Source organism: Anguilla anguilla, chromosome 15 (genome assembly GCF_013347855.1).
Source record: "Anguilla anguilla isolate fAngAng1 chromosome 15, fAngAng1.pri, whole genome shotgun sequence".
NCBI classification, from domain to species: domain Eukaryota; kingdom Metazoa; phylum Chordata; class Actinopteri; order Anguilliformes; family Anguillidae; genus Anguilla; species Anguilla anguilla.
Genome location: NC_049215.1, coordinates 19,407,727 through 19,431,975, shown reverse-complemented (window position 1 = coordinate 19,431,975; position 24,249 = coordinate 19,407,727). Strand labels below are relative to the sequence as shown.

General features: G+C 42.9%; 1 protein-coding gene across 1 annotated transcript in view; it reads left to right on the top strand.

The window, feature by feature from the left end:
• Nucleotides 1-3,531: 3,531 nt before the first annotated feature.
• The window catches only part of LOC118214068 (E3 ubiquitin-protein ligase SH3RF3-like), a 113,156-nt gene continuing 92,438 nt past the window's right edge, over nucleotides 3,532-24,249 (top strand). The window contains exon 1 of the mRNA XM_035393545.1: nucleotides 3,532-4,513. Within this exon, the coding sequence (XP_035249436.1) occupies nucleotides 4,151-4,513 (363 nt within the window). The 5' untranslated portion in view covers nucleotides 3,532-4,150. The remainder of the gene's footprint in view (nucleotides 4,514-24,249) is intronic.

Sequence of the window (24,249 nt, the reverse complement as noted above, 5' to 3'; positions counted from 1 at the left end):
GAATATGTGAACTTTTTGGAAAATTATGAACATTACATTTCAAAGCAGTAATTTACTGCTATATTTTAAAGCAGTATAATTTTTACATTTTCCAGTATAGTATGAAGTATTGCAATATATTGATAATATATTTTAAAATATATCCTATTTCTGTAAGGGTTTACATAACACAAAAGAATATCTATTTTCCAGTATTCCACCAAGTTTAAACTTAGTCAGCATTTATAACTTGTTAAGATTAATGGTTGACTAATCATTGGTTGTGTACCTGGTTCAGGTTGTTTTCTCTTGGAAATCTGTGAAAGGGATTCTATAATTAAAAGCGGATTAGATCAAAGCATCTTTGCCCTTAGGCTCTGCACTGATGGCCTGCTTCAAACATGTGTCTTTAGTCTTAATGTCAGTTATTTCTTTCAGTGCCAATCCCCTCAACAGCACCATAACAAGATTTATCAGAACGTATAATGTATGTTTTCCTACTAGTTTCCTGTAAATTACAATTTGTGTGTCTGCATCTACAGCACAGTGATGCCATGCTAACTGTTTTGGAAAGTTAATGAGAAAATAAATGTTGCAGAACTGTGCTGATCTTGCTCTGACATGAACGAGACACATGGCAAAACCAGTTCAGGTCCTGTTATGACTGTATGCAGCAAGGGTACTGAACCTGAATCAAAACAACAATGGAGTACAATTAACAAGGACATGGCAGCAACATGTGGTCCGTATGCTGCCCCCATCAAACATTGGCGTGAATTACATACGCATCCAGTATGCCATTCATGATCCTTATTTTTCCTGAAAGCAGAATAGACACCATAATTAATGCACTATGATTTACACAACAGCATGGTGCAATAAAATGCACAAGATTGGGAAAGCAATCTGACAAAGGAGGAGAAACACTGAAGAGAACAGATGCAGACATCTGAAACAGTGCTGAGCTAGAAACACTCTTTCAGATCTTAAAAAGTAAGCAATGTAACGAAAGGAAAAAAGATACCGGCTTTTATTTTTAAGCTAAAGTCGTTTCAACCGGCAGATTCCTTGGGCAGCACTTCTAATAAAATAACCCAGTTGTCGTTTGCAAAAAGCATCCCTTCTGCATTTGTACATTGCAGTCAGTCAGTGACTTACAGTAGGTCTGATTTCACAGGGGACAACACTAATGCGTGCTGGTTTTGGAGAGGCTGATATGTGACTGTTTCCTCACTCTAAACATGCAAAACGTGTATGATGTCACTGCAACACGGGGCAGGCACAACAGACGACAAAGAGAAGCAAACAAACAACCAAATATTAAAAACACCACGGCACAAGACACTCATAAAGTGCTTACAAAATCTAGACATTTTCTCATAAACACATCCTTGTACAGTTAAATGTACTGCAATGCACGAAAGCATTCTATTTCTTCAGTATGAAATGTGCCAAACAGAAAAGTCACATTTGCGGTTAGAACACCGGCCTGCAAAGAGCAGTCGCAGGAGCTATTCCACCTGGGTGGCAAACAGCAGATCTGCCAATTTGCCGAGGAAGGAATTCAGATCCCCGTGGTTGAAATGTCTTTGTACAATACCTGCCATAATTAGCAGCTGCGAGCGTGTAGCGGACTGTAATTTCAGAGTTAGTGAAGTTAAATGTAGGAAGCTAGCGAGTTTAAACAGGCTAATATGCGGAAATAAGAGCAGGTGTATCCATAGAACATGCCTGCACCATTAATGTTTTGTGAAATTACACAATTGTGAATTTTTACAAAGGCGAAAGAGACGGGTTCTCTTAATAGCTACCCTTGCCCTTGCTTACCTCTTACCTCTATGGCACAAGCAACTATTTTCTTTGAAATCAAAACCCAGTTCAAATCCTAGCAACAAATACCGACAACCTGTAGGCTACATCACAGCACACACACACACACACACATGCTTATTTGACATAATTAAAATCTAGGGAAGTGTTACATTGTTCTTTTTCTCAAACGTGATTCAGATTTAAGTTTTATGTGTAGTGTAGCTGCCTGTGAGCAGGCAGAGACAGTCTGTAACCTGATTTCATCAATTGTTCTCACGAAATGCTGATCCATACCCGACTTAAATTCAGTTTCATTTTTTCAGGTGGAACACGGTATAAGGTACGCTATATGATATGCATCGTGCAAATTAAAGAAACATCACCACTTACCAAAGACAAATACATTTGTAAATATTTGAAAACAATACGAATATACCCGCCGTCTGATATAAATCATTCAGCATATGAAATCATACGAAAACAATCCAGTCGTCAAATAAATTGACCTATGGATTCCTTTTGGATCAGTGATGCGACAACAGATTTGCCGTGAGATAGCCTACGCTTATTGACTGATCTCTCGTTAAAAGATGAAGTGAATATCCAAAGCATTTGCATAACGTTGTTCCAAGAATATGACGCGAATTAAAGGGACCGGTTCTACGTACTTTGCTGAATTTAATGTAACAGTGGATGACATCGACATAGCCCCGGTTAATCTGGTTGCGAATCCTAATCATATTAGACCAATTTAATCTGTAGGCTACAGGTACAGAGGTAGCCTATCTGAAATGCATTCTTTAACACAATTACTGAACATTTTCAAGATGCACGCAAGGTGGCAGTGTATTACAAAGTAACTCTCCCGCGGATCACTGCCTAACCTCGTGTAATGATGGTAATTGTAGGTGCAGTGTTGCCGTTTTAAAATACGGGCTTAATCTTAGCCAGGTGAATTACAACTCGTGGAAAAATAACATGAAGGTGCGCAATTGCGCATATAGGGCAATTTGATCATTCAAATATAAAAACTTAAGGCTTAACATTTAGACAGTTCTATAAGTCGGCTTCAGTGTCAGCTTCATTTAGCTGAAGTACGATCGTAATAACTTGATCCAGACCTCAAGAAAACGTTGCGCGCTGACCTTTTCTTTCTGTCTGAGTCAAGGCATGCAGCTGCATTTATTACCAAATATATATTAGAGCCTATCGGTTATGACATTTGCTCTTTTGCTAATTATTGCAAAGAAAGGTAACCTTTTGGCCCAGAACTCCTAATTAAATCATAGAACCTGATAGGATATAACAATTGTTCTTTTCTACTACAATGAACCTCCGGTGGTTTAGAATTATCTGCATGAAGGGACAGCATGCACTAACGGACCTAGCTTGCAAACAAACTATAACAGAATGGTTTGGCATTAACCTAGTAGCCTGCTACTGTCCCCTTATAAATTGCCTTATAAATCGGTTTTATGGGCTATAGTTGCAAGTTTTCAAACTGAAAACGCTTTGTCATTTGGGTTTTTCACTTGCCAGGCAAACAGCAGGCTTCTGTAGGTAATCATTAAGCCTACATTTGAAATATAGCCTACTGTATTTAGAAATTATGTACGGGTGAAACATGGTATCACTGAAAGACTGTAGCCAATAATCACAGGCTTCATTGCATTATCGGCCGAGTGTTACTACGACCAATTTATTTCATCATTAACGTTGGCAAATGTGCAGCCCTATGTCTTTTCCCCAGCTAGTAATAACCTGCTGTTGGATAAGTGCACTTTTTTCTTGCTACCACTCGTGCAAACGCATAAGCAGAGGCAGCAGAAGCACATTTAATTCACATGGTGGGGACTTAAGACCAGAGAAAGACATCTGGAAGCTGGTTACCCCGAAATATTTAATCTACTATCGCTGAAATCAGTCGTAGAGGGCCCAATAAAAGAACACACGCCGTTCTGTAACATTTTATTATCGTCACTGTTAACGAACGAGCCAACATTGCTGGACAAAATAAGGTGCCCGAAATAGGATTCGGTTTGTTTACCGCTTTCCAGGCAAGCTTTGGTAGTAACACAGAAAAGTATTTCTGTCAGCATGCATGCAGCTATTTTGCGATTCCAGGGCTGCTAGCTTGTTAGCCAGCTAGCTGCACCGTGCGTGCGAGTCGTGTTCGCTGATGTTGAATTGTCTGACCTCACTTTTTCTTTTACACAGCTGTGTGTGAAGGAGATCGCGCCCGTGCTCTAGTGCCGGAGAGTTCTCTCACTGTTAAGTGTCGCCAGTATGCATTGCACTGCCCGTGTTACATCGTACGCGGACAAAGCAAACCAGTTTATGGTTTATTTTGCTGACTAAAATGGACGAGTCGTCGCTGTTGGATTTGCTCGAATGCTCGGTATGTTTGGAACGGCTGGACACGACCGCCAAAGTATTGCCGTGCCAGCACACTTTCTGCCGCCGCTGCCTGGAGAACATTGTTTGCTCCCGCAATGAGTTGCGCTGCCCGGAGTGTCGGATACTGGTAGACTGCGGCGTAGACGATTTACCAGCAAACATCCTCTTGGTACGGTTGCTGGATGGGATTAAACAGCGACCGAGAAACGGAGGAAGACCGTCGCTGACCGGGGTATCCCTCGGATGTGCTGCTGGAGTTTCGGCTTCTCCTCCAGGGACTGCTATCCGAGACTTGCCCGTTGCTACACGGAGCTCTCCAGTCAAGGTTTGTTACCAGCTGCCGCTGCTGTACTGCGCATTGCATTGACACTGATTGCTAGCTAGCTTGTGGCTTGTTGGTTTTATTTTCTTTTATTTTATTTTTAATTTACTTTGTTGACGACCGTTTATGTTTCACTAGCGCTAATATTGAAGATTGCATGAAACAAGTTTCAAAACTGGTGCCAGAATCATTTAACGATGTTATTTATATACCTACGTTTGTTTGAAACGAACGAAAGGAAATGTTTGCGTTTCGGAAAGCTGTTTACTACATTGTAATGGTAACGTCAATGTGTGACCAGGGTAATCATCGATCGCGTATTGTTATGATAAGCGATTCCACAATTTAAATAGAGTTCCCTAGCCTGTCAAATCACTGACACAAAATCTGCGAGACGACGCCACAATGTATAGCCTTTCGAACATATTCGGATAACGGTATAGCCACATTGCTACAGTTCGCTAGTAGCGTGATCTTAAAGGCGTCTTATGATTTAAAAATAGTTAAAATTTAGGTGGACTGGGGCGCAGTTAGTTTTCAGTGTGTGTAGACTACTATCACTGTGAGTAGCGCACCCCACGTCATGTCATTCAAGTATGATAAATTACTACTGCTGTGGTGTACGCAGAGTTTTCCTGAATGTTTTTACTGCATTAGTCATTGTTAAGGCGCTCCAAGGGAAACGCTTGTCCGGACCCCAATGACCAAAGAAAGATAGAAAATAGAAAAATAGTGAAAAAAGACCGTTGAATGCTGCCTAGAGCTGGATGCTATTTTTCTTATTCTCTCAAATAGGTAGGCAGGGCCATGCAGATGAACACAACCAATAACGTTTATGACACGTGTTTCGTACTATTACTAGTGATTACATTTCTTTCAGTGTTACTTGGATTGTGTAAATAGGAAAAATAGTAGGCATGCTCTTGAAAATGACAGTGTGCAACAGTATTTTCTTTCCCTCGCATTATGTTGACGTTGTGCTGGTGGGATAGCCACTGGCCAGATCTTTTTCATTTTAAGCTGCTAAACTGTCAAAAACATTTAATCAGAACAAAAAATGAAAAGAGTCTATTGAACTGACACAGCAGCTGGTTTTTGTGCACCTGTGGAACAGAAGGAAAAAGTAATCTTAAATTAATCTTTAAAAAGTGTCAGGAAATTATCCGGAGATACCCTCTCGACTAACCTAACTTCAGTCGTGTTTATCAATGTTGTAATTATTATTAGGGTATTTGTTATTTGCAGACACGCTTCTCCCAAATGCCTTGAAAAGTAATAATGTCAGATTAGATGGCCTACATGACGAGTAAGCTCATTTTTTAATTGTAGACTGATTGTAGAGCTTATGAGTGCTATAAAAGCAACATTAATTAAGTGTTTGCATTGTGCCAGATGATTATTTTGGCTACACAAGCAACATTAGCTTTTATCTTACTGCCTTACGACGGTGAACTAAAGTCAAGAACCAGAGCTGCACTAAAGTATAGACCCATTTAGATGAGGGATTGAGTATGTAAATGTGGTTTTATGTGCAATGTGAAGGACAGGTCCAAATTTAGTGGCTGAAAGTCAGATGGGTGTGCTCTTAGTGGCTGTTGCATGTTTGAGAGCCATTCTACAGTTCTGCCTCCCGTAAACTTTGTCAGTTTTCTGAAGGAGTGAGTGTTAGTTTGTAATGATGTCCTAGTTTCCTCAGACTGAGACAGCCCTTTGTCGCACTGTCCAGAAAAGTCACCCCCTCCTTTTCTGTTCAATTTGAAGCAGGCAATTGTCACCACTGTCTCACCCCCAACTGTGCTAGGAGCTCCACAGCCAGCCAGACAGTGGCCATTTTCCACACACAGTAGAACAAGAGAGAGGTTATCCAGTGGGCACTTGGTTCATTGTTCGGAGCAGCTAATGCAGTGGTAACCACAGGAACCCTGTCTGGCCTAAGCCTACCCTCTGTCCCTGGTGGGACAAGGCAAACGGTGTTCCACTACTGTACATCCCATACATGATGGGAAGCTGATTATTCAGCCCAGGCTGAAACCTGGGATATCTGACTGTAGGGCCCAGTCTGTATTCATGGGGGATGCTTTTATCGACTGATTCATTTGACAGCCCTTGAAAAAAAAAATTTTTTGGCCAAAAGCCATTGAGCTGATGGCACAGAGATGTGGAAATAAACTGGGTCATGAAGCCTCAATCAATTGCGTGGCCTTCCTTCCTGGTTTTAATGACCTGTTTGTCCTGCCTTAGTCTCACCAACTTTGAAGAATGACTGTCTCACTGGAGATGCCTTGCTCTCTGGGCTCTTTGTAGCAGCGGTCCATGGGTGCCGGCTACAGGCGAGTGTTAGTCTTGGCCAAGTCACTGTTTGTTTAGCCTTTTGTGGGCTTTGCCTTCTCTGAACTCTGACAGCATTGAAGCCCACTACCCCCCCTATACACAGACTTGGTGATGACAGTGTAAACTAATCTTCTCACTACAGCAAGGGCTGGGGGTGGAGGGGGGTGGGGGGTGGGGGGGTAGGGTTAGCGGTGGTATCGTGCTGACACAGCTGAAATTATCGCTCCTATATATTGCCCCGTGGCTCTATGGTAGTCATGCTGGCCCATGGGAATGAGAGGGTACCATTTGGAACAAGGACATGCCCGGTCAGCGTTGGGTTAGGTTTAAATAGGAGACGTCCGGGTTTTCGGCCCGACCTATCTCATTTATCGCTGGAGGGGGGCTGAGTAAATCCAAAGTATTAAATAAGAAGATTAAGCTAAATGATACACAACCTCTTTGTATCGGTGTAAAATAATGACCAGGCTAGGTGCAGCACAGATTGACTGTGTGATACAGTAAATGTATTGATGCCATGGTGTAGGCTAGAGCAGTTGTGGTAATTTACTGCTTAAATCTGAGGCAGCTTATAAGAGTTTTGGCTGATTTGGTACTTTCCTTTTGCAGAAACACTTGGCTCTCTTGAATTTGAATGTAGTTACAAGTCAGATATTGATTGAACTCTATTGTTCCTCATTCCTCACCTCCAAACAAATTGCTACTAACAAGAGACAAGCGAGAAAATCTTTACATATTGAAGTTCTTTTAGTAACCAGTTTTATTGTGTTGAGTTGTGGCTTTCTTGCTACACCAACACTTTTATTGCTTGGTTGTAGATGGTTGACTGTTGGGTTATGGTAAGTCTAGCAAATTCTGATAGTCGTTTGCTTGTGTGATGGTATTGCCATGTTCTATGGTGCATTTATATGTACTCAAACCCCACCTTGTCAACACAGCTGTTTGAAATATCATTTCCAGGTGAATTTCAGCAGGTACCATATAATGGATCCCAGGTCCATTCCCACCCAGAATTTCCCTGACCCTGCACCTGGTGCAGCCTATTTTAGTGACTGTGGGTTATTTACAGTGTGGAAGCTCGCTCAAAACTAATTTAACACAAACACACGAAGACAGACACAAAACCGTTACTTTGTTCCTTGTTCAATAGGCTGCTGCTGCCATACTAAAATTCACTGAAGGTTTTGATGGTCTTTTGACTGTCATACACCTGTCACGTACATTTAGGCTATGTGCCCATATAGCCTACTACTCCTTCTCAGTATTCAAACAAAGCACACGGTGTCCCAAATGTGTCAGTATCTTTTAGACAAATAAACATATTTGAATCATGTTGTGTGGGGTCATATGCAAAAATTGTTACATTTTTCTGGTAGCCCTGAAATTTTCACCATTGTCTCATCGTAACTGCTACAGAGTACAGCTAGGCATTAGGCCTAAGTTAATTTGAAAGAGGTTTAACCTAAATGTGCTTTGCCTGAAGAAATCAAGGGTTTAAGTTACTGTGAATTCATTAATTGGTTACATCAATATTTTAATGAGTATCCTTCCTAAGTTACATGCAGATGAGATCTAATTTTGGAAGGCAATACCGTAGCAATGTCAATGTGTAGCTAATGCCAGGCTTATGTGAATACACCCTAATTGGGTTCTTTCTACTTGCAATATCATTTGAAGAGCTGGCTATGGACGCAATTGCTAGGCGGAACTTCACACCCCATCCTTACCATAAGCATTAAGGAGCAGACTCAGCCTGGCTCTTTGGTGTGACTTGCTGCTTTATTGACATGCACAGCAACACACCCAACACACAGGGCAATGCAGCGTGACCCATTCACGCCCCTGCTTTTCACACTCAAACTCAGTAGGCTGTCTTGTTGCCGTGGCTGCAGGACCTTTCATAAATTCCGTACCTTCAGAAGCTATGAGGAGCTTTGCTGGCAGTGGTGAGGTGAAATCCGCTCAGGAGTGCTGTGCTAATTCCAAACATGCAGACAGCTGCTACTGACACAACAAACCTGTGTTTCTTTTTCTGGCGTAAGTGCTGGTCCATAAAGAAAGCTTAACTGCTGGCATGCATGTCATTTTTTTTTATAGTTGCGGATTGGGCCCAAACCGGGCCTGTTGTAGTCCTTCAGAGGTGGTTTTTGGTCCTTTTTCTGGCAATAAAATGGCAGCACGTGTAAAGAAGTCCCAGTATGTCCATTTAACAAATCTTGGGAGAGAGGTCTTTTCATGTTATGATTAGGCCTAATTGCAACAAAAAATAATAAAATAATAATGTAACCATTGAGTCAATTAAGAAAATCGCAAAGACCCTGCAAAGTTTTTAATCTGCCGATTTACATGTGATTTATATTGGGATTAGTTTGGGCTTTGGATATTCTTTTCCTTCAAAGAGGTCGCATTCACCAGATGAGCAGAGGCAGACAGAAACCAGTATAAAAAGTGACTCAAGAAGCAGCAGCTCTTTAACATCCCTGACTGTTAAAAAGGGCGATGCGATCGGCAGGTCAGGTTTATTTACAGGCAACTTGTGATGCTGCACGAAAGTGATTAATTCCAAGCTCTGGGGTCTGCTTGGCGGAAGCTATTGGGTTACAGCCTCGACTTGTCTGGCTTCATTTGCTCTGATTGGTAGGGAAGGGTGGGGAAGGAGCTGAGCTGTAACCTGTGGGTAGCCCCCCTATCTGCCTGTGATTAACGACTGAAGGAATTACTTCCACATGGCCCCTCCCCCCACTGCCCGCCCCACACAGCTGAATGTGGTTGAGAGAATTCCCTGCATGTGAGGTCGGGAGCAGGTAGCGTCCCCGGTGGAGAGGTGACATAACGCTTCTCTGCTTCCTCCAGTGCTCTGTGCAGTTCTCCATACGTGCCCACAAAATATGCATCATGCTTTCAAAGTGAGCCGGCCATGGGCTTGGTAAAACGGCGCTAAATATATTTACCGCCACCAGTGTTCAGTCAGCCGAGCACAAAACTGCCCATCTTCTGACATCATTATTTACTGGATTGAACTGTGTGCTGCAGTATTGTTTCCTGCCATGTGTTTGGCAAAAAAGAATACACATTCTGATCTGTGGGATATGGAATGTGTCCGCAAAAGGTTTCGTTTTATTTTTCATTCTGCTGTGAGGCAAAGTTTCACTAGTGGTAGATATGCAGCATACATGAAAACGCCACACACACACACACACACACACACACAGTCTTGGTTCTGCTTGTCATAGGGATAGAAACATGAATGCAGTCGGAGGATGATTTGGACTGACTCCAGGTGGGAGCAGAGCTTTGATATGCCCCAGTTTTTACCCTCTCTGCCTCAGGAGAGTTGGGGGTTTTTGATGCTTCTGCGAGACGGCCATTAAATGAAAGCTGTCTGTCTGTTGCCAAAGTGCAGGGATACGCCGGAGCAGTAACCGCGCTACAGGGAGTAGGGCGTAAAACATTAAAAAATGACGGCAGTCAGCAGAGAGCCTTTAGACGTGTAGTAAAAGGAATGTCCCCCACTCCTCCGTCATGTTCCTGGAGGGATGATCCTGTTGTGTTTGTGAGATTGAGCCTTTGAGAGCTCCCCCCATCTTTTTCTCTAAATTTATAATTGGCACATCGAGCCGCTGCTGTGCCACCCGCGCCCCGTGCTGTGGAGTGGAATGGAACTAATGCAGCGCTGCCCAAAGAAGCTTGATGGACTTATACTCATCCTTACTCCTGGCGGGACAAAGGAAACTGCAAGCTAGCACTTCCTGTATCCTAGCGTATTACCTGGGGGTTGCCATTTGCTGTAATTCCTCCTTCAAAGATGCACAACTGTGGTGGCGTGTAATACGGATTCTGAGCAGACAAGGCAGACTGGCAGGATGTGCCAGTGGTCTTGTACATCAGTTCTCGGCCTTCATTTGAAGGCCTGTGTGGAGGACGTTGATTAAACTTTCATAAAGGCTTTTGTTCCTGAAAGGCAGTGAGAAAAAGAAAGCAAGGGAGATCACAGCGGAACACACTGATGACTGAGGATGTCACAGACACCGACACTGTTCTGCCAGGAACCATGCTTCTGGTCACCCTGTTCTGCATGTCATTTCTGAAGGTAGAGGGGTAGATTTGGACATTCTATCTGTCCTTTATGAAGGTAGAGGAATAAATGTGGACATTGTGCCTGTCCTTTATGAAGGTAGAGGGATAGATGTGCTCATTCTGCCTGTCCTTTATGAAGGTAGAGGGATACATGTGGGCAATGTGCCTGTCCTTTATGTAGGTAGAGGGATAGATGTGCACATTCTGCCTGTTCTTTATGAAGGTAGAGGGATAGATGTCGACAGAATGAATTTATTCTCTTCATTAAAGCTCTGGTCTGAAAAGGACATGCACATGTAAGACCCAAAGAACATGGAAAGTGAGAGAATGCATTCCTTGTATTGCCTAGGAAACAGCAGCAGCGGTTCTTTTTCACTTATGAAAATCACCATGAGAATGACAATGAATGAAATGGACTGCACAGGAAAGCGTTTGGAGATTAAATGACAGGGCAAAGGGGGGATAATATAGAAATCTATTTGCCTTCAGTGGATGGTTGCACTCTTTCATGTTGTAGGCAAGTGGTTTGGAGCTGTCCGAAGCAGTGTTGCTCGATTGGCTCATGAGGTCAATGGAAATCTTTCCTTATTTGTCATCCACAAGTAAACGATGAAATCGACTGGCTGAAATGGGATGAGAGGAATCCTTGGTGGCCGCTGGAAAATGTTCATGAGGGCCTCTGAACTAAATTGTAGCTTGCTCCTTGGTTTGAGAAAAGAATAACTGCACTGGTGCATTGCAGCATGAACTGAGTTAATGTGGAAGGTCAGACACATTGTTTCAGTAATTACAGGCCAAGGTAATTCAATGAAAAGTGATTAGTGAAGATAGTGTTAATCTACTTCCTCTGTGTTGGGTGAAGGTTGTATTTCTTGAGTGAAGATAGAGATTGTGAAGCAGTAATTAATACTCTGGTGCAGATGATCTGAGAGGCGAATCCGCGACTCGGAGCTGGAGAGGGTGCATTGTTAGGTGTAATTGGAAAGGATTGGAGTTTTATTAGTTATTAAGCACTGCCGTGGCTTTCGCATTGAACCTAGCGGAGATTATGTGGGAATTTCTTTGTGTGTAATTTAATCGGGCGTATCGCAGGCTAACTGAGCCACTGTGCTCGGACACGGGAGCTCCACGCTCACCGCCCTCTACGATCGCGCCAGACACGATCAATTTACTAATCTTGGCGTGGTGGAGCTTGCGTTCTCTACCCCGTGAGTAAGATCCTTTCATACATATTTTGCTTTCTGAATTTTTTCCCGAAGGCAGTTTTGGTCATTAGTGAGGCTTTGAATCGAAACTGTTTCCATAAAAGAACCCATGTTATTGTCTCATTACTGTGCAGATGAATTGGAAATGTACACGTTTTGATAAAAAACGATTAGTTTGAATTTATTGAATGAATTTATTGTTTGTTTTTATTTCTGATGTGAAGCGTATTGGGATGTTACATTAGTTTTTTTCTTTTTGACTGTGTGGGGGAAAAAAGGTAACCAATAGTCTTCCCCTTCCCTTCCCTGGTCTTACCTTTCTGTAGATTGATATTGGTCTATTTCCAGTACCACTACCTAGTAGTTTCAGCCAGCTTCTTGTGTCAAGAGTAAGGTTAGCTGAGTATGTGAGATGGTACATGAGGTGAAAGATAAAAGATCTCTTTTGTGTACATGTGCATCAACTGACTGCACATATCAGCAATCCGAGGAGCTTTGGTACCTTCAGCACAGGGTAGCGCAATATTTGATTGCTGTATTCATTTAAATACAGCTTAATTTCAGCTCCGATTGCATTGTTGGTCCGGGCGCTTCCACTCGCGGAACGTCAGAGCGCTGTATTACTCAGATTCACAACATTTGGCAAGCCAACCTCATGATTTATTAAGAGTGGAGGAGCCTCATTTAATTCTGTTTACCCTGTTACTTGCCCTAATTTGAGGCAGTATATGAAGGGCAAATCCGGTTCAAAGACGACCCTTTGTCTCCTGTGACAAGAAGCCCGTTTCAGGCAACCATAAAGAGGGCTTTTGATATTGAGCTCTTGGGCGAGGGTTATGCAGTATTCATAAACGGAATATGTAATCTCTCTCTAATGAATCCGCAGGTTGTTTACACAGGGTGATGAATAATCAACCACTCTAATGAAACCGCTCTCGAGTGCCAGCCCCATCACACAGCGATGATGTGAACACATCTCACCGGGCTAATCTATATTCATGGTGGCGATGCGACAGACAGGAGTTTCGAGTGACGTCTGACCCAGGTTTTGGGGTCCTTTCTCCACAGACTGAAGGCTTCTCTCTTTTTAAAAACGGGGACAGCATTTTAATTAATGCCACAAAGAGCCAGGCTTGTTTGTCTCCCGAAACATGGAAATGAAGTTCAAGCCACCTGCCATGTATAGTTTGGACAACCGCAACTTTTGTTTAATGTTTGTACTTTGCTATGCTATTTTTTAAGTTTTAGTCTTCACTGATACATGTTGGTGACAAATAACATGACTTTTTAAAATGTATTTATATCCTAATGTGTCCCTCTGTTTTTCTTATTTATATTCATATGATCTAAGACTGCTTTCCATTTACACTTTGATGTCTGTTTCAGTATCTTGAATTTATTTTATATTTTATATTTTATGATGCATACATCGTTTTGAAAATTTAAATGAAACTTAAAACCACTGAATGTGTTGCTGTCTGATGTAATTGTCCAGTAGAAGCAGGGCAGGCATTACTATGGTTTTCCTTTGGATTAGTGAAGGTGTTCTTAGTGTGGTTCTCAGAGGTGGTGTCTTTACATGACAACCTCCCCCTCATGTTATTGAGAAATGCTCAGTTTTAGCATCATTTCCTTCCCTTGTGAGATGTGATGCATTGATTGCATTGATTGTACTAAACCTGTCATTTTGACTTAGCCTTTACAAAAGCCTTTTGTCTGATGTTGCATATTCTGAAAAGACGCAGTGTCAGAAGTAACAGACTCCAAAAATAGCACTGATCAAGACCAACGTCTTCAACAGTCAGTGCTTTCAGTTTAAATATAGGCTATATTCTTTGAGAACAGTGGAACTGTGGAACAGTTATTATTGTGTAAACCTGTGATCGTATATGACCATATACAATCAAATGGTTTTGCTTCATTTGTAAATAAAATTTAGAGCACAATTGAAAACATAAATCAAGCAAATAGCCTATTAAGTTTGTTCACAATAACAAAATGTTCAGAATATGTCCTTTTTACATCGCATATTTAATTATAAATGTTGGACATATATTTTGTAGGGTATGTACAGTTCATGGTCTTTGTACAGACAACAGAACTCATTTGTTACCATGGAGTGTGTTCCAACAGCTGAAATAGTGACTGGATGAAATGATTAGATACTGTGCTGAAGAAAGAAAGTTGCTACCTACTGTGTGGGACACTACTTTGCATACCATTTTCAGCAGACAACAGTAGACTTCTGCATGTTCCATTAGCATATAGGCTATGCTTGCTGACAAGTGCAGTTTCATTATCCTCATTAAGTTACACTCTAGATGGACTATATTTATTTTTTAAATCACCTAATTCAGTTAGTGACTAGATATTCCTGGAATTTGGCGTTTTGGGCCATTTTGAAGTGAGACGTCATGCATGGCGGTAGGCCGGGGAAGCCTAGTGTCCCTTGAATCTGTGCGTGCCCTCACCTCACCTTACCATTGGACACAGACAGGAAGTGGAGGCCTCATTATTTCCTCTGCTAAGCTTCCTCTTCCACAATCTCTGCTGCTCGTGTCGTCTTCAGTAGAGTAAATAATGTCAGAAAGCCACATACTTCAGCACAGGTTCCGCTTGCAGATCCGGTATTTATCTGAAGAAATGAAATAGATGGTTTTTTAATGTTATTTTAAAAATCTGTTTAAAGAAATCTAGCCCTAAGTACCATGAAACAGGCTGAAGAGAAAAAAAACTACTCTCTTTAAGAAAAAAAATAAAGAACCCATGGGAAAATGAAAAGCAAATAAGACCGCACACCCATTTAAAAAGGAACGTGCCGTTCTTCTGCAGGGGTTACAGCCTCTGTCCATGGCTTGTGTTTTTAGGGAGATTGGAGGGGGGGTTGTGGCAGTATGGGACTCTGGTGTGATCAGGCACACAGAGGGTCACATCTGAGCTTGGCTTTTATTCCCAGGGGGTGAGGGGTCAGGGGTCACCCACCTCCCCCAACACCATTGTTGGCTTTTAAATGAGGGGGTGAGAAGTCACTTAATGGGCCACTGCCAAAAACGAGCTAGTGAGAGACTCTGATTTACGTTTATCACGCTTGAAAAGGACAGCCAAATCACAGGCACTATAACTATCCAATTTTAGTAAGAATCTAAATTATCGAAGCTTGCATTCAGCAGATTAAGGAAGCACACATTAGCTTGTTCAACACACATTACACAAATTTGAAAGCATTTTACTGTTACTTGTTTAAATTTAAATAAAAGTGACCTAAATAAAGTGAAAATGTAAAATGTGACATTGTTTGACTACTGGTTGGCTAATGTTTGTAGATGTACTGTGTACTTGAGTACCTGAACAGTCTTGTACAATTTGGTCCGGTATACAACATTTTGGTCGATAAAATGTAGCCTAACTTCCAAGGTAGAGTTTGTATAACCCAGTGTATTTTGGCCTTGAGTAATTAAGTTTAATTAGGCTACACTTTTAAAAACTGTACTATTAATGTGATCACTGATAATGAGATAAAAAGTAAATTTTTAAAGTACATTTAATTTCATAAAAAGTACATTTCATTGGATTCATTGCATAGGGTGAAACCCAAAGTTAGATTGTTCCTCATTTGGAGTGCTGGTACAAAAGCCACTTTTAAAGCTTCTGTCTCTGACTGAAGAACTAGTATGACCATAACAAGGCCATTCCAGTGTCCTCTCCCCTGTTCTACCTGTGTCAGAGCAGATCTCACTTTATTCAGACTTATTTCAGTCTTACCAGCTTGCCTTGCATTTCCTGGCAAACAAAGTCGAGATGGAGAGATCTGCAGCTGCCCACCTACTTGGAATTGGGGTTCGCTTATTAATACTGTTTCAAAGCTGAACTATTCACCCTTCATTCTTCGTTCTTTTTTTTTTGAAGATTGAACCTTTTTAAAATTCTCCAGTTGCTTAGTCAAGGTCAGAATTTATAAATCGACACTGCGCGTCTTGCTCTTTAATGTCAATCAGTTATTTTTAATCAACGCTCCTTAAATTCCTGCATAATCCTCGGGGCTGTGGGGGGGAGTCTTCCCTCTAGATCCATGTCCAGTGCATCAGAGACAGTGGGCTACTGGGTGTTTGCTCTAAGTCTGGAGTCAGCCGGTGAGCTGTGGAAAAGCTGGGTCAGATGCACGGTTGTCAGAAGACCAGTGGGGGAAGACCATTCTCTAGGGAATTTCTCCGGTACAAACGGCCAACTGTAGCACCAGCTCAAAGCAGCTGGCAAACCCAGCCACACTCGCATTAACCTGGGATAGTTTAGTGCCTGGAGGCTGAAGTGGATCTTTCTGGTTTTTCCACATTTTTACTGGTGTACCAGTAAAATGGGATGGGAGTGTAAAGATTTGGGGTAGTCAGACCTGAACACCCTCCCTACTTTGATTTGTGCCATTGGATCATTAATGGCCATGTTATTCATGAGCCCAGATGAACTCTGTCGTATCTGTCAGAAGCAAACTCCTTCCACACAGTGTGCCCGCACCTCAGCACTGTTGCTTTGGGTTTTGGCTTCGTCTCGATAGACTGTCCCTTTCCTGCCTGCCAACACGGCATGGAAACAGCCGAAATGACATCAAATTGACGCCAAAACTGTTAAAATGGAACCAACCGCAATCGTAACAGTTGTCCTTTATAGCAATTACCATGTCAATAACTGCACTTAGCCGTCCATTTTCAGAGCACTGCGTGATAATTTTCTCCATGAGACATTGAACATTTTATTCAGCTGCTGAGATGTAACCTATTTTCAATTGCTCCGTTTTCCATGCTGTGATGTCTAATGTCTCCTTAGGAAAGATAAGGAAATGGTGAACACAATAAATGCAGTGCTTCAGCGCTGCCTCAGTGCAGTATTGATTCTTGCCCCCTGTGTCTGTTCTGCTGTGGATTGTACCATTACATTGCCATTATAATTGTCATCTTCAGACACCACTATGAGTCTTAATAAGCAGCATTGATTGTGCGTTGGCTATATGTAGATAAATGTTTTTTGAGGCCTTCGGGGGCTGTGTAAATACACTTTGCATTGTCTCAAGCTTGCTTGTTGGTGCTCATATTGGTTGTGTTTTAGCGGCTTTGTAAAACATCTTTAAATCACTAATTTGTGTAGGGTTCTTCACCCCGTGGATTCTGGAGAACAAGGATAGGAAAGTATTTAATCACCAAATAAACTCCACGATTCATTTGTATTTAGTTTGAGTCCAGACTGCATTCGGTTTGGAGAACAGAAAACTCTGCCTGCGAGTAGAGATGTGTGTTAGACAATAATATTTCTTTAAGAAGCCATAAACAAACAAAATGGATAGGTCTAGACAAACCCGCATGTGACCGGTTTGAATTTCACGTTCTATTCAGATGGAAAAGGAAGTGAAACCCCATGAAAGCAATTATGATTGTGAGGAAAACATCTCAGCCACAGTTAGTCACGTGCAGTGCTCTGCTGGCCCCGGCCTTTCTGTGAAACCGAGTGAAATATTTGGGGATAGCCTTCCTCCTGTTGGCAATTATCTGTGCGGAAAGCCACTGTGAATCATTTCCTTGGGAGGAATGGTGTCCATTCTTCTTGGGCCTGTTTAGTCTACTGAACCGAGAGATACAGAGAGAGGAGAGGAGAGCAGAGTTTGATCCAGGAGATCAGCTGAGGTGAGAGTACCAGCCGGAGAGTATTCCCACCAAGAGGAGCCTTTGTCATTATCACCTGATACAGGTGCTGCTGGGTAGCCCATGCTGTTAAGATGCATTTCCATCGTGTGGCTGGGCCCTGTGGTAATTTGGCCGTAGTGCTGCCTGGGGAGGGGGGGATTCTGTTAGTAGGGATCTCCGTGTTTCATCGGGCACCACAGAACCCCCCTCCAGTTGACCGGGCTCCTATGCTGTAGCCTATATAGCCCTACTCTCCAATGCAGCGCCTTTCCGGTTCCACTGGCGGATGCGGCGCATTTCTGAGGTCATTTCTGTATTGACAAGAGGAGTTTGCTGCGTTGGCATCCTGCCTGCGTCTGGAGTGCAATTTGGTCATTCAAAATTAACAGATAAAAGTGGTTCCCAAAACGAACAGACATTTAGGCCTAGCTGTTATGACTGTCGCAAATTTCTGTGGTTGTAAACCATGGCGGAATGTTTCACTATTAATTTGAACATGTGGTTGCCATTATCGTTTATGATGATACTGATGATACTGCCTTGTTTCCGGTGGGTTTCTATGAGGGCTGTGCCTCAGATAGCCATGGGGGAAACGCTACCGTGGATCTACGTAGTTCACTTCTGAAAGTTCTTTCAGTTTATTTTCATCAGCTGCAAATTGAGATGTTAAGCCTGCCGTTGGTTTGGGAGACTGTGCTGGTGTCTCTGAAAGTTGTTTCCGGAGGAGTTTTCGACCTTGGCAGCATCCCTAGGCTCTTTCACTCCTCCTTCTGTCTTTCTTGGCCCCTGTAGTCTGCGGCTCATCTGCCTCTCTTCCTGTTTCTCACTCAGTTCCGCCGCGTCCTCCTCCGACTGTTACAGTCGCAGATTAGAAGTGTCACAGGTTCCTGCGCTCGGTCTGGTCTCGGTTAATGAGTCATTCATGCATTGCATTTTGAACCATCTTTACTGCTCTGCAGGTGCAGTGGTGCCGGTTTAAACATTTGTTTAATATTCATAAAATTCTTGGGCTTTTATGAAGCTTCCTCATGCCAACGCTCACCTGTACCTAATGTTGGTGTGGGTCTGAGGAATCCTGGGGAACGTATTGAACACCAGAATGTCAGTTTCTAAAGCGAATGCAGAGGTGTTTTCTGAACTGTGAATTATTTGTCTTTTTCCGAAGCATTTTGAGCCACCAAACATAGGTAGAGAAAATAGACAATTGTATATTTTTATGTAAATTACATTATTGGCTGCCAGAGTTTACTCTTCCATTAAATATAATTTGACTAGGTGAAGCAAGATGTGGAAACAATATGGAAACTGATCCTAATGATTCCCAATATGGCAAATGATCTTGATCTTTAATCCTAATGCCTGGGCCTAATGTGTGCCTTGTATTCACCCAACACGAGGTCACCTGACTGCAGAAGCTTACTCTCATAAAGCAGTGGTATCTCCGAAGCCCTTCCTCAGTTCAGGGCTATAGTAAGGGATAATCTAACCCTGCCCCTCCTCAAAGCCTATATTTGACTGTAAACCAAAGCGGTTTGTCTGGCAAGATTACTTAATTCATGAACTACCCTTGAGTTCATTCCTGGCCTTAGTTACTATGCCTTGAAGTATACTATAGGGGGTTGATTCTGTGCAAGAACAGTCATTTTCAGCAGCTAGACTCCTGCTTTTTATTTATTAAAGAAGATAAAATTAATAGTTGTTTGTAAACTTTGGTGTAAAGTTGTTAATGCCATGATTTTCACCACCACTGATCATCATAAACAACACAAACATAAATGCCAGATTCCATTGAGAGATAACCTGTGTGTTAAGAGATGACAGCACAACATTGATCACTTTGGGGGACAGTTCCAGGAGTCCTTGAAGTTTCCCAGCGATAGTATATTGTCTGGCGTTTATGAGGAACAATGGAAATCTTTTCTGATTTGATTGAAGTGTTGTTCATTCAAGGCAGCACACTTTCCTGTAGCTACAGAATAATCCCATTGAGGCTGATTGTTACGAAGCAGGTTGTGTTCCTAAATGAACATGGGCATGAGAACAGCGCAGTTACAGCTGCAGACTGACTGGACCCTTCCACCTGGCCTTTCCTCTCCCTCTGCGTGATGCTGGGAGTGATAGCGCACTGTGATAAAGTGCTGTCGCCCGTTCTACGGTTGCTTTTCTAACCGCACACTCGCTGACGAAATTAACCACGTCATGACATAAAATTCTGTTTTTAAAACTGCCCATTAGAATTTAGAGTGGACCGTATTCCACGCTGTTGTAGTTTCATAAAAGCCCACTCCAGCATCCAGCTAGCCCATTAAAGCCGATAGCCTGTTGAACGTTTCCCCAAAGGAAATAAGTGGGTTTTTATAGAACAATCTGAAAAAGTGTCGGGGAAGAAAGTGTAGCTCGGTGTTGCCGCTGTCAGTTTTGCTGCAGTCTGTGAAGGTGATTTTTAAGGCAGGTTTTGAATATTACATTTAACCATCCGAATCAGGGAGAGGATTGGCTTGCGGTGTAGTTTCAGTATCGCAGCCTTGATATTGAGTCTGTAGTGTTCATTCCATAGATTCTGCTGTTCTGAGCAGCTGAGCCCTTTTCTCATGTTTACAGGAAGGGGGAGGGAGGGGTAACGCAATAAGCTTTCATCGATGCTCTGCTATGACAGTAGAGCACACCAGTGGGATGTGTTTGTGTGCACTTTTGCCACTGGTTGCGATTGACAGTGTTTTCATCATAAGGCACGTTCTTGCCGAGATGAAGCCGAATGAATAATCACAGCCTCTGTGCCCACAGGAAGTCTGTCGTTCCCCTCGCAGAATCTGGGCTGAATCACAGTGTGTGTGTTTTTATCTCTTCTGAGGTACAGCGTGCAGTCACACACAGCTTTTCTGCCTTCCCCTCGGGCACCACACTTCCCAGTCATTTGCATGCAGTGCGTTTTCGCTCGGAAGCGAAAACCGAGCTTCTGTCACAGATTATGCGGTCGCACGAAACCGAGGAAGACTCTGGCGATTTGCAGACTTTGTCGTGATAGCGGCCAGTTCTCGTGATGTTTCCGCCGTGTTGTTCTGCTCATGATCAAACGGGTGACGGTGTCATTTGGACCCTCCTAACCCTGGTGAGAGAGCACTGAAAATTGAGGTCTTTGCCACAGTCTTTAAATGTTCAGCACATTGCCTATCACTGCCAGTCCAAATTGGCCGTTATACATAGAGAAACATTATCCATTGTTATGGATATATGATATATAGGTGTCTAATGTAACCTGTCTAATGCAAAGCTTTCAGTTACAAAGACCTAAATAACGGATAACTATGCTGTCTACACAGTTTTTGTGTTTTGTGTTATTTTGTTGCCAAATGCAAGTCTGTATTTATTTAATCATTTTTTGCACTTGTTGTTATTCAGCCATCTGGCTTGGCTTTGAAGGCTTCTGATTTGTCCAAAGCATTAATGTTTGTTTCTATGCTTTCTTCCTTATATAGCCTATTTTTTAAAGTAGAGGCCTGTGTTTTCACTTCTTGCACCATGATGAGAGTAATATATTTTTCTGATATTCTCTGCATTGCTAATATTGACCTGACTTTTAGTGAGCCAGTAAAGGAATCGTATGTCCTGAACCCTGACCCCCCCACCCCCCAACAAAAAAAAGTTGAAACACTGAACTGTCAGAGGTGCAGTAGTAACTAGTGATACTCTTTACCCCAGTACTCACTCACTTAATAGTTTAGAAAAAAATGTCATCATAATTTTTAAATTAAAAACTGTTTTTTTGCATCTTTCAAATCACATAGGCTACATGCCATAGTAATGGGCCAAAGTGATCCTTGAATTCTTTCTCATGCACATGACAAAGTGAACAGTCCATATTGCACTTACGACGTGGAATTTAAATGTTGCCAGCGTTTGTTTTTTGACACCACTTCTGCTGTTCAAGTGCATCAGCAGATATGCTGTCTATACAAAAATACTGAAAATGGCACCTTTCATTGCAGGTATATTTATATTACTGCCCACTATAGCTGCACTGCTGTGGGATACTTCACATTTTTAGAAATTCGGCTAGCTTCATAAAAGTGACACGGGCAGTGATGCTTGGGTGCGTTTGGCTTTGATTGCATGTTCCCCCTCTGCCTGTGCTTATTGGGGCAGCGTTCCTGTGACTGAGATGAGTGTGTGAGGAGCTGAAGCTGAGGCCTTTGGTCTGGTTCCTTGGTTTGGTTTGGTTTGGTTTGGTTCCTCCGGCTCTGTCGGCACACTCATCCCACCGCAGCGCTCATGGTGCGAGCCGTATTCCCTCCTTATCTGTCACCACTGCAGGACACTAAAACGGCACACATTACGCTTTCTGGAATGCCTTTTTATGAGAATGGATAATTTTTATGCGAACAGCGGGTGTTTTATGGAAATGGCTCTATATTCAGCGTGGACGATTTAATCCCTCACATTGCATGTGTTGTTTTCTTCATGTGTTTTGTTGGTAGGCTATTCTTTTTTATTTAGCATTTTTGATTGAAAGGGGAAGCCGCCCACATTCTCTGTGCCTACATCCACTGGAATGGAAATGTACAAGCTACCTTCCAAAGCAAAAGAGGCAGATCTCTATTGAAGCACCAGTCATGTGACATCCTTTCACTGCTACTGAGAACGAGCCTCTTGTTCTGTGGATTACACATCAAAAAAAAACATAAATGTAACGAAATGTAGAAGAAATTTTCTTCTGTTAATGTCACCTTCTGTTAATGTCGGTCAGGTGACGAAGGTCAGGTATATATGTCAAGCAATTCTGTTAAAACAACATTTTTGCCACCGGGCTAACATGCTTTTTTGTGACTGGACACTGAACATGAGCTGTTTGGCTGGTATCTCATTCTGTCCTCTGATTGGACAACTGTCAGTGACCATAATTGCACAATGACCATCTATCATTGGTCTCACACTAACTACAAGTGTTATTTTCCACGGGGTGACAGTGATATCTGTCTCCCTGTGGAAAAAGTAATTTTAAGTATCTAGCTTCGCATGCAGCTGTGCCGTCTAGACATTAACATTTTTTTGAAATAGCTGTCGGTCAGTGTGTAGTTTGTGGGTTGGTGTAGTCCAGGAGACGAGCTGTAGTTCGTGAAGATGGGCGGGCTGATTGTGGCCTGCTCTCACAATGCAGTTCTGTGTCCTACCCGACTCCCCCAGACAGGACAGGGCACTGACCCGTCTCGCTGCCCCTGCCCCCGGCGTCACGGCCGCAGCCTATAGCGCGCCCCTGGGGTGGCACGGAGCTCGCCAGCTGCCCCGCACGGGTCCGTGGACAGGTGGGCCAGCCTGGACGCCTCGACTCTTTCATTCAGAGCGGCTCGGCTGTTTGTACTACTGCCATTTACCCCCGTCACCCGCGCTAGCTGCATGATACTGCTCTGCTCACCCTTATCTGCTGCTTTGTCCAATATAATGCTTGTATTAGATCTATGTATTAGAGGTGTAATAGTCCTCCAGTAATTTCATGTTTATAAAGCTGAAGCATAGTGATAGAGGATTTATTTAGCAGAGTAGGCTTTGTTGAGTGTGCGCGAGCGTCACACTAACTGTATAGCTGGGATTGCTGTTATTGACCGTACATGCTTCCGTCTGGGCTGCTTGTCCAGACTGGCTTTGCACAATAATTTGAGGAAAGATCAAAGCCTCTTCCTGCACGCGTGATCGCATGAGCATCCTGCGTTGTTGCACCATGAAGGGCATTATCGTTTGTGTTATTTGCAGCTCTTCTTTGCAAGTTTACATTTTTTACATTTTTTTATACATCCTGCATTATTTTTGGTTTTCTCTTGGTGGCTTTGTAATTATTGTATTTTTTTTTCCTACCACACTCCATGCTGTGCGATTTATACCGAACAATCAGTAAGGAATTTCATAATTTATTTATCGTTTGCCTTGTTCTTAGATTTTTGTGTTGAGAACAGAGAGTGCCTAAATTGCTGTTAGTTTAGATCTGGCTCTGAGTGTGAAAGCGACATGTTGCGTGCGCTTCCCCACATTCGGATGCATTTGCATCCTTTTGCTAAAAATAGGTGTTTAGTCTGAGCGGTTTGTTTGGAGGACAGAGTCAGCTGCCACTTGTGGAAGATTACAGACATGTGTTCGGATGAAAGGCTCCCGCTCGTGCATTCCTTCCACTGGTAATTCACAAAAAGGCGCTCTCTGGCTGACCTTGCCAAACACGCTGCAGTGGCGGCTTTCCTGCTCCCCCCGCAAGGCACTGCTGGCAATAACAGCGCGCGTTCCTGTCACGGGATCCGAAACCCGACCCTCGGACCTGGCGTCCTGCGTGCGGACGCGCCCGCGGTTCAGCCCCCGGAGGTGCCAGCCCAGCCCCCGGAGGAGCCAGCCCAGCCCCCGGAGGAGCCAGCCCAGTCCCCGGAGGAGCCAGCCCAGCCCAGCCCGGCTCTCTCCCAGGACAGCTGCTGGCCGGTGG